At 37.1% G+C, this 11647-nt stretch overlaps 1 protein-coding gene across 7 annotated transcripts in view; it reads right to left on the bottom strand.

Moving 5' to 3' along the window:
- The window catches only part of PDLIM5 (PDZ and LIM domain 5), a 112344-nt gene that overhangs the window by 9215 nt on the left and 91482 nt on the right, over positions 1-11647 (bottom strand). For all 7 annotated transcript variants that reach the window (XM_010710007.2, XM_031553113.1, XM_010710011.2 and 4 more), the window contains one exon: positions 3693-3867. In XM_010710007.2, coding sequence (XP_010708309.1) covers positions 3693-3867 — 175 coding nt within the window. The remainder of the gene's footprint in view (positions 1-3692; positions 3868-11647) is intronic.

The raw sequence follows: 11647 nt of genomic DNA, 5'->3' as shown, positions 1-11647 counted from the left end.
TGGGAAGAAAAAAAAAAAAAAAATGGAAAAAAATAAACACTGTCATGTAAAAAACTAAAACATGATATTCAGAACTTGGAGGTGTTCCTGGTCTTTGCATACTTTCATGATCAAAACGGTAACTTCCAGTTATCAAAGGAATTTATTTCCCTGCTTTCATTCAAAAAGGAGTTAAAATGCCTAATTTGGCACAGCCATGCATCCTAATGGGAAGTACCCAGAGCAGGAAATACTAGGAAGATGGCTACAAATGACTTCATCCTTTCATGTACATTAACAAAACAACAACAACAACCCCTTTCTGTCAACTATCTTCTAGTAAACTAGTCAAATTTTACAGGTGGAGTACAAAAAACATCTTACTTCCAGTTGATGATAAGAAATGGTAACATAACTAGCAACAGTTGGCAATGAATACAACTTCATTCCAAGCTACCTTCAAATGCTAAGTAAACTGCTGACATTACCATCTAAGACTACACGAACCAAACCCACAGATGGAGGCAAACAGTAGTAACTTTATTATTATTATTATTATTTAAGAGATTCCAGTGTATTTACATCAGTAGTTACATACTGTTACGTCCCAAAAGATCACTAGATACGTATATTTCGTAGATGTATAACATCTGGATCCCATATGTAGCAATGAAACAGGGTCAAATTGGAACAAAAAGTAAGTAATGTATAAAGAATGCAAGGGTAATTTCAGTATTTTTCCATTTGTAACTATGTATAACTTGATCAATATGTTCATGATGTATTAGTATGGCAATAATCTAGCTTCTCATGTGTCTTTGATTGTGATAGAAATCCAGAACTGAAATTTGTTGGTAGAAAGATCAAAAGGATTTCCACATCTGGTGAATTGGTGAGGCCAATTGTTTTGTAGTTAACTATTCTTTTTCTCTTCATTTGACAATATCATGATGTATAATTACATGTATGGAGATGGGATATGGATATATGGAGATGCTGAAGGGAAGCACCATTTGTACTTTTTCCCTAGTACCTTTAAGATAATTAAGATCCATGAAAAGGTGAAAAAGCAAATCATAATTCAGAAGCAGACACACTAAAGAAACGTTCTCAGACAAGATACAGGGAAAACACATTTGGACTTAAAAGGCAGAGTGAACTCTGCACTGAAGCACCCAGTGAGACTGCCTGATAACCAAAGTCTTCATCAGAAAGTGTCAGGAGTTCATCAGACTAACACAGCAAGCAGATCAAAAGAAATTTAGTTTGCCTCCAACTTGATACTTACAGACATGGAAACAAAACCTTACTTATTGAAGCTGTGGAAGAACTTGAAATCTTCATACAATCACTGTATCAATAATTGAAGATATATTTAAAAGTTATCAGATGCTTTCGGTTTTGGCTTAACTAGCTACGGTTATTCAATGCCTTCGTGTAAAGTAACCAATTTCACAACACATTCTGGCTTCAAAACAGATGCACAGTGCGATGTCACTTAATCCTCCTCTACTTTTTCATAGTAACATGACCATTAAGGGCATGAACTGTAATTATGATAAAACTTGAAACCAAAATGCCTTTGCAATCTTTCAAATTCGCTGTAGACTGTGAACATTTGGTATAATTGACATTGATTAACATGAAAACTCATCCACAAATGAAACAGTGCTTGCTTTTAATAATTGAGATGGCATTTAACATATGAAAAAGTATTAAGATTTAAACAATGACAACAATTTAGGGAGTATCAGTTACTATTCATAAACAGGTGTCACTTTCAGTAGGTGACAATGGTTTAAGTACTGTCAAGTAGGGCTCACTCCTTTCTTCATATGTGATCACTAAGGAACAAAGGTTGCTCCTAGACCACTACACTCCCCTACTCGCAGGGCTGAAGCTCATTTCCTTTTCAATGGTGATTAAAGGAGGGCATAGCAGCTTGTGTTTTAAGTACTGAGAAGAGCACTCAGAAGTGATAGGTTGACTGTTCCGTGAGAGCCTACCGTACAGAGCAAAAGCAAACCCTGCTAAATTACAGGTTCTGTAAAAGGCCCTGAAGTTTCTGCATGAAAGATGCATATTGTATAAGTGCTGTGCTCGTATTCCTTTTAAATGGAAATGTTAATGACAAAAATGAAAGTATACGTTTTCTCACATAGTACTTACTAGATGAATTCAAAGCTCTCCATCACTCAGAGAATAAAGAAGTCAGAATGCTAAAAATGGATATGGTAATTATCAGATGAATCTCTTCCAAAAAGTGCAAAGGCTTTTTTGATACTAATCTTTCATTTTGCAGTGAAGCATAAGATCAGGATTGGTGATCATATACATTTACATTCAGAATTCATGTTGTTTTTTTCTTTCTTTTCTATTGCTTCAAAGAGATTGAGATCATATATTTTATTACCCTGTTATGTAGAATTAAAATAGGAAAATCTTCTCCAGAACTCCACAGGAGAGTTAGCAAATAATCCCCTAAATTAACTTTATGTTAATGGAGCTAGTAGTAAAATATCAGAACAGATATCTAATGGAAGTCAACAAGTTGGACTTGATTCAACCCTAGAAAGAAGCGACCAGTCAGATGAATTTTCTGATGAAGAATTCAAGCAAGGGTTCAAGAAACCTTAAAAGTCTATCGTAGAAAGCTTGATTTTCTATTATCCTGAGTGAAATCTATATGTCTTACAGAGCTCACTTTTCTAATCAAACAAGTTTCTTCCTTTAACCATGGTGAAATATAGTGCATGCTCTCCTATGTTGTTCACTGAAAACATGGGACACAGGTGAAAAAAAAATAAATACTACAGTACATTACTTTGCTCTTGCAGTTCAACAGCACAGATAACTGAACAAACAAGATGGTATCTTAAAAGAATATATTTCATTTAATAATCCCTCCAAAATCCCAGTCAGATGAAAATCAAGGAGAATTTGCACACTGACATGAAAAGTGGTAAGACAACCACATCTAATTTTCAGAACTCACTGACAGAACAATGTAGCCCAGAGTCATTTCTTCCCCCATATGAAATTCTGACTAAATAAAGAATATCTTGGAGATTGAACGAAATTTATTTATATCAATTAGTAAACTTATTTTTGTGTATTCTGGTGATTAATCCTTTCCATTGATATTATACAAATCAAGGACACTAACTACCCAAATGCTGGGGAGCCCACAAAGAACCTTGAAACTTGAAATGTAGTAGGAATTTATTACTAAACCAATCCTAGCAATTGTTAAAACTGTTCTCCTTACTTCTCTTGTATAGCTGAGCCTGCTATCTTTCCTCCTCTCATTTAGAAATTCTGGTTAATAAATTGGCTTTTGTGATGTTAGTCTGCATTTGGTTTCCCTGTACTCTCATTTGTTTCCAGCTTGCTCATTTTCCAGCTTTACTGGCAAGGATGTGAAAGTGAGAACTAGCTATCTGACTCTTCTTTTGCTTTTATTTTTGCCCTACTCCACCCAGCTTTCTAAATCTCTGTAAAATGTGTGGCAAGGATGTGACTGTTGCAACGTTTTCAGTGATTTCCAACATTTGCAATATTCTCCCTCCATAATTTTCTCTCATTCTTAGGTTTCTCTAGATAAACCACTTACAAAACTGGTGTTCTCTGTTACTGAATTGGAACCATACAACACTTGTGACTAAGGAATCAAAATCAATGAAAGCAAAGCAAAGCTTTGAGTAGATACAAACCTAATGACTTGATTGCACTGTGCACACATTGGAGTACGCTTTCCTGCTGGAATATGCTCTGCCCTTTGAACCAATGTGTCCTGTTCTGTTAGCTGAGGGGCTGTTTCAAACTTTTGACTTGGAGCAGTTGTTCCAAATGTTTTAATACTGTTTGATGTCCATCCACTGGCAGGAGCTGTGAAAACAGTGCCAAAAGTATCTTTCAGTACCAAGTAAATGATTCTGAAATACAAGCAACAGGTAGAATTTGTCCAACATCTTTGTCCAGCTTGGTGTATGCCTGCCTACTTAAAGCAACAAATTATAAAACTGGCATTTTTCCTTCCTCCTCCACCAGTAAGACTGTACTTACAAAACACCCATGAAATAACATAGAACAGTTTTAGCTAGCTTGTAAAAGCAGTGGACAAATTTCAACATGTGAAAGAATGTACAACCTGTGAAGGCATTATTTTGCTTCAGATACAAAAGCCAAAGCCAAGAATATCAGTGTATGAGCAGAAACAAGAAAATATGACATAGCTACTCAAAACATTTTACATTAAGTAGAAAAGATCATCCATCATTACCAACAGAATAAATAAGAATATACATTCAACACAACATATATAGGAACTTAAAATACAGTATTGTATAAGGAGAACATATTTCCAAATCAAATTTAAACACTAGGCTAGCTCACTAAACAATGCCAATCTGAGGCATTACAACAACAGTGGTCACATCCCTTTAGAAAAGTTGTGTCTCTGACATAAAATCCAGACATTTCCAGAAGTGTATACATCCATAGACTTGCATTTGCATTCTGGTTTTTAAGGTCATAGGTATAATCTTTTATGGAGTTTGAAAAATGCATTTACAAAAATGAAATGCATAGACCTGTTGCCAAGGGTGATGAAGAAACAAACACTTCTCTACTTTTCTTTCTCCTTTACAGATATGTCTACCTTGATAACATACAGATCACAGCAGTAGATGGTTATGGGAGTAGTTACTCCCGTCAAGTGGAGAATTCTTTTTCAAAGCCAAAAAAAACACCACCAACAACAATAGACACTAAACAATCCCATGTTTCCATAGTGTCTTTTTTGTAATCGGTGGCAAGAAAAACCATGATTGTTTATTCTGTGTCCTGGCTTTATTACAACCATATTAAGCCATATAAATCAAAAAGAGATATTAGGAGGTGACTGGTCAGAAAGTAACAACCAAGCAACTACAGACATGTCTGACAGCATGGGACAATTCTTCTGTTGCAAAGATGCAACATTGTAATATACGGCAAGGATATCTGCAGGTAGCTTCACCAATACTTTTTATGGAAAATTATGAGTTTGTGGACCCATTAACCTTTGTGCTAGTCTTTCACCCTTACCTTTTAAATCATCTTCCAGGGATAAGATGAAAAATTGTTTCACACTATCTCTACCCTATCAAAAAGATGCAAATGCCTTTCCCTAAAGTAAAGTATTCCCTGCTCAGATCAATGTGGCATACTACTTCACAGATAAACTTAAGTCAGAGTGAATACTAAGAGGTTGCACTGTCTGCTGAATTTTCTTACTGCACACTACACAGTTTAATAAAATAAATCCATTGAATGCTAATTAAAAGAAAAAAAAAAAGGTTGTCCTCCTTCATATCGGTGCACTACGGTCACACAGCCTTTTTTAACACCAACGCTTTTGTGCTGTAATTATGCCTGGTATTAATCCATAGATCCTACTTTTTCTTATTTTTTCCTCTTTATGAAGAAGCAATATAACAGTCACACACTTATTATGTCTAACTGGCTGGTTCACCAAATTTTCTCAAATCAGGTCATTTTAAGACTGATACATTTTTTTTAATGCCTTTCAGTATTTGAAATAGCAAAAAACATTCCATATCCCCAGTTGTTAGTTGTTTTCTTGAGTATAAAGACATTCATCATCACTGAGTTGAAAGCATTCAGAAATATGCACCTCACAAGCATGCGCTCTTGAACAAGTCACTCTGCTACTGTAGTTCATTTTAGATAAATAGCTGCTAACCTGAAAACTTAGGAAGATACAAAAAATGGAAATGGTGGAAGAATGATTTTGAAGATTAATAGCACTTTCCTATTTTCACACATTGCCTTCTAATTTTCAGATCCTATTTCACAAGAAGACAAAAATATACACATTAAAACAAACCCTGTCTGAAGATTGTTTTCTTCATAAATCAAATTGCAATGTAACTTCCAGTATACTGCTAACATGCACTTATCTGCTGAATCCCAAAACATCAGCTAGCTCTTGTTTGCACCATGTAGTTAAAAAACAACAGCAACCACCCTTCAGTTTGCTTAAAGAAAGAATAAGTATAAACACCACAATCACTTCCTTTATTTGGTCTCATTACAGCTTCTATTAATGTTGTAATCATGAATGATGCTTCTTAGAATGCTGCCCAGCTTTAAAATCACTACTGATCAGGATTTATCTGTATAAACTCTCCTAAGAGTTGTTAGACAAATCACATGTAATTCCTGAATTACTTAAAGCGCTACTAGAGGAGAAGATGACTATTCATCAGTTTGAAAGACAATGTTGGTTTACCAATGACCCTATGATAAAATAAAAATTCTCTTAAGCATGAACCATGCTATAAAATATGTAACTTAGTATTGTGTTAAGCAAGAGCTGTAGCCTAAGTAATAACAAATTGGGCACTGAGGACTAGTGAAGACAGGTGGACCCACAGTATCTTGATTGAAGTGGATGAACTCAAGCTCAATGCCCAAATCAGAAAATAGACCAGTAATGTAGCTATATTTATTAGGAATGATAAAAATTATTATGAATCATAAATGAATATATATATTATGAATAGCTATTTCAGAACATACACTATACTGGTTTCTTTGTAAAACTCCTACAGTTCTACAAGACTTTTTTTTCCACTATCTATAATTCTCTCTTTCTTGCTGTTTGACTTGTCTCAGACTTTCATCTTCATGATTACCATCTGAACACCAGCCTGCAGACAGATTTTATTGACTGCTTGTATCTTTCTGCAGGCCAGAAGCGTGCCATTAACACTCCAGTAATTCTACCAAAGGCTTATCACTCTCACTGCAACACAAAGAGCATTTTTTGTTGGTAGCGGTGAGTGGGTTTTTATTGTTGTTGTTTGTTTGTAACACTAATAATTGCCTGCTTATAATCTATATGATTTGTCAATATTTTTTTTTTTAAGCTTTGTTCAACATGGTGTTACAGAATTTCAAGTATTAGGCATATTTTCTCTTTCAGAGTGAACACTGATTTTTTCTCACTAGCCCCCCTTGTTTAAAAGCTAGTCAATTCAAACAAGATTTTATGGATTATAGGGAGGAAGACAACACTGTTAGAGTTCCTGCATTTTTTCCTCCGTTTTATTCTCTATTCCCTTTGAAACTTTTCAGACTGAATTTCGTTCCAAGCTCCGTTTTACTGTGGAAGAAGCCTAACTTGTTTATTTACTTACTAACTTCTGGTTACTTAAACAGATCCTCTAGTTTTCAAACACAAAGGCATCATTTAAAGAAAAACATCAGCCCCTGAAAATTTCCACAGGTTTTTCCCTTGCAAACAGAGCTTTTACTGTGGCACACAAGTAATAGCAAGGTGGGTACGAATTCTCACACTCAGCCTAAGCCTCTCACCCTCTCAACTCTGGCCATCAGTCTGAGCCCTCCTGCAGTTTATACTTTGCTTTTTACTCTCTCCTTTTGGTGTCAAAGCTTGGGGATGGGTTGCTGCTAACTGATGCTTTCCTTTGGAAATACTGTGGACTGCAGATTTGTTGTAGGGAAAAGAGGCTGCAGAAAGGAGGTAGTTATGCTTCCAAATCCCTTTAAAAATGTGTAGACAGGTTCAACAATGAAAAGATGAAAAGACCAAGCACACATGAAAGGAAAAATACATACTGTTAGATCTGCCAGCAGCTCTGTTCTCACAGAGTTGGTACCCAAGGTCTGGCAAAGTGCTCACAAGCATGTGATTTCAAAAGATGACCTACAGGGAGGGGACAGGGAGCAACGCCAGCTGCCCCACAGCATCTCGCTGTAGATTTTCTGGCCCTTGTGCATGCAGTAGGATAGAGTGCAGCAACTTGCAGGGGGGCTCTGAAATATCATGGTTGTAAATAATAAAAAATAAATACATTATAATCAAAACATGACGTTTCATAGGAATTATATGTGTCGTCAGGACCAATTCCACTCTGAGTATCAGAGAGGTTCACATTCTCTTCAAGTCACAGAAAAGACCTCTGTGGCTAAATTTTGGAGTTCTGCAGGCCTGCACCTTCATTCTCTCTTTAGTTAAACCTTTCAAAGCACCACTGATTTCCACTTGTGCATTGTCATAGCTGCCTTTTGTAGAAGACAAAACACTCTGTACCTGACTATTAACTTTCTACTTTATTAGGTTTAAGTTTAGCAAACCCTCAATGTTTGTTTTTACTGAACTCCTTGGTATGGCCAGTTTAATATTTAACAAAGTTTTAGGCAAGGTAGAGAACTGCCTTTTTCTTTCTAAAAATCCCAGTGTGACTTTGCCCTTGTTTCACTAACAATAGGCTGTTCCATTGCTGAACACATGGATAACTACAAACACAAGCGAAAGATTTTTAAGACAAAGGAAGAAAGGCGAATACGCAGTGGTGCCAAAGTCACTTTGACAGAGGTTCTCCGGTGCATAGCAACAATACAACAGCCTGAACTGTTTAACGCTCACTTAAACATAACATCAGGCTTCATGTAATATCTATAAATAACAGTGCTACTTTAACTGGTGGGAGTGCCAGAACTTCATTTTAAAGTGTTCTAACTCGGTGATTTATACACTGCTATCAAACTACTGTATTATTAATGGAAAATATAAAGGTTCATATGTCCAATTTTCTGACTTCTCTTAATATATCTGTATAGTAAGAAATCTTCCAGTTCTTTCCTCCAACTCAAACAGATGGCCGGATGAAGCAACGCGTCTGAAAAGCTCTGCTGTCAGCTCGTTACATTAACCATATATAACACTCTATCCACTCCCGGGCCCGCGTGAAATCGTACAAGTTAAATGGAGAAAACTACGGGACTAGCAAGAAGGAGAAAAAAGAAAAAAGGGGGGGAAAAAAAAAGAATGTCATGTTCAACAGTTCTCCCTTCGCTTGCTGCACGGTCTTGGAAGCATAGACAAAGTTAAAAGCCCACCGCTGATTAAAAGCAGAACAGGAAGGATTAAACCATTATCATTTCTTTAAATGCTGGTGAAGGCTGGCATGTGCTCCGTGGAAAATCACAACAGGTGCGAGTGCGGCCCAATTTCAACAACCTCTGCAATTCCAGGGGCCAGTTCCTGTGCTAGCGACCAGCCTTTCAACTGCAAAGATTCCGACTAAATTAACTGTAAAAGATCTTTAATTAAAATGAGTATGGTGGTTTTGGCTTGCTCAGCGTGTCTCCTTGTGATTTGCTACGTCACATACCATCACAAATTTGGCACAACTGGCAGAGCTGTTACTGAAAATGTGCTTCAAGGAAAAGAAAATGAAGCCCTCCTCATTCTCCTGTACAATACATTTTTATTTCTCTGCAGTAACAGCTCAGAAATCCATTTTGTGGCCTTCTGCAGATAACATTTTTCTTCTCTCATTCTGAGCTCCTGTTTTGACCTTGATAGCTTGGCTATGCCTGAGAAGAGCAGGACAGGCTGGTCCTTTATCTGCTGTTTTCATAGAGCTGATGTTTAAGCTTGCATAGTGATAAGACTGTATTTGACAAAGAAATACTGATTTTTCATTTGTTGTACAATTACTAAGGATAACTTCTAGATGATCTACACTCCTACAACTCACTCTTCTGAGTTGCCACCAGCAGTGGTGCAGGCTGCAAATTAAGGAGAAGCTATCAGACAAAGCTGTCTGTGACAACAGACTAATCATTTTTTAAGAAAACAAAGGCAATGAGTATCTAATCTAAGACTGGTGAATGTTCTCACTTAGTGGGTGTGAAATAATCAGAGACAAATAGTCTCCCCACCTCCTTTTTAATGACTAGAGAAAAGAGCATGAATCTGATTTGTGCCTACAATTATTTTAAGTGTACAAAAGTTTGTTGCAATAGCACATGAAATAGCAATACTGGATCACAGGAAAAAATTCAAAATATCAATTTGTTACAGAAAGGTCAGTTTCTGTTCAGCAGATCCACTATTGTGTAGTAGGCCATTCTGCCTCCAGTAAGCACAAGTACACATCTCTATCATTACTAAGACCCACTCCTTCTTAAATATCAACATTCAAGTTTTAAAAATATATTCTAGTTTTCACCATGTCTGCAGGAGTTACAATTTCACATTACCATCAAATTAAGGTTGACATTTATAAATCACTCTGGTTTCACATTGGGTTTTGGTTGGCTAAGTCCAAGTTCACATTACTTAACTTGTAAGAATAAATTCCTGTGCTTTGCTGTCATATGACAATATAATCATTTAGATTAGATGAAAAATTAATAAGAAAAACAGTCCATACACCAGAATCAGGAAGCTTTTGTGTTTTGACCTGTCAATATATCACTTTTATAGACAAGCCTTTCTTCTTTTACGAACAGCAACTGCATCGCAGTGGGGCAAACTTTAACAGTCTTTTTCAGTGAAAAATACTGGAACTGTCTATTATTTTTGGACCATTTATAGCTCACCAACAATATAAGAATTTGCCTTAACTTGAAGTATTATTCCAGTTTCTCCTCCATTTTCACACCATTGTCCTCAATGGGCATGGAGTTCCTTAAACCCCTAGTAATTAGTCCTATCTTTATTCTCCTGTTCAGCAAAGGAAACAAAGTGGGACTGGATAACAATAAAGTGCAGGACTTTATGAACAAGGTGACGTTGCCTTTGCCACGCAAAGGTGATAGGCCACAGACTTCACTCACCCTGTCAGGGCAACCTGTAATGCATGTGCATGTAGAGAAAATAACTACTGAAGCATAGAAAAATTTAAAGTGCCACAGGTAACTCCTTTATGGACCTTTAGTAAGTCTTTACTGGAAGTATAAGCATTCTGCCACAGCAGAGTAAATCTCAACACCCCCGTCTTTCTTCTCCTTAGCTCCATGCCATTTGATCCCGAGGCTGATACCATCTTGATTCTGATACATTTACCTTAGCAAACTTTTGCAGACTAAGTCACAAAGAAAAACACAAAGACCCAAACTGGTGGTACATGCAGGACAGGATGTCAAGTCACACCTAGCAGCAGGTTTGTATTTTATTCTGTTTTCAACGTTCCAATATTATCAAGGGACTGGGAAGCAGGAAAAAAAAAAATTAAGCAAGACAGCACAATAAGGATAACTCCAGAGACGGTAAAGGCAAGTCTATCAAACACATGAAAACAACTGCAAGGAAATAGCAGAATTTTTCAAACAAAGTTGCCTGGGGAGCAATTTTTCAATGCTTACAGTTAGCTTCCAAGTGTGTTCCCCCTACTGAATGGAGCATGTGCTTAACACATGTGCTGGCTCAGGATTAGGCAACTGACAGTTGCGGCTATTGCAGAATATGCTGACATGTCTGACCAGCCCTACTGGAAGAGGATTACATATCCCAGAGGTATTGGGCTGAGAGAAACCCTGGGAATAAGGAGGTTGGCAAAAACAGCTAACTGGTCATCTAACACTGCAAGCTTTGGATGCTTCTTTCATAAACCCTTCCCACTCCATCCCCAGGCTCAGGAGGAAGGTCAGTGCTTATGGCAAACCCTCCTCTCCAAGCAATTTGCTGGCTTTTGTGGCCTCAGCTACACTGACTGTAGGCTATGGTCCTGCTGGAGCCCACCAGCAAAGCAGGGCTCTGCCCACACAGGTCAGCATCGTGCCAGCAGCTTGACATCTGACAACAGCATCTTGAAGAAGGTGATCTTGCATAAGAAATGTGGTCCTA

This window comes from Meleagris gallopavo, chromosome 4 (assembly GCF_000146605.3).
Source record: "Meleagris gallopavo isolate NT-WF06-2002-E0010 breed Aviagen turkey brand Nicholas breeding stock chromosome 4, Turkey_5.1, whole genome shotgun sequence".
Taxonomy (NCBI): Eukaryota; Metazoa; Chordata; class Aves; order Galliformes; family Phasianidae; genus Meleagris; species Meleagris gallopavo.
Note: the sequence above shows the minus strand (reverse complement) of the source record. Positions and strands in the feature narration are given on the sequence as shown.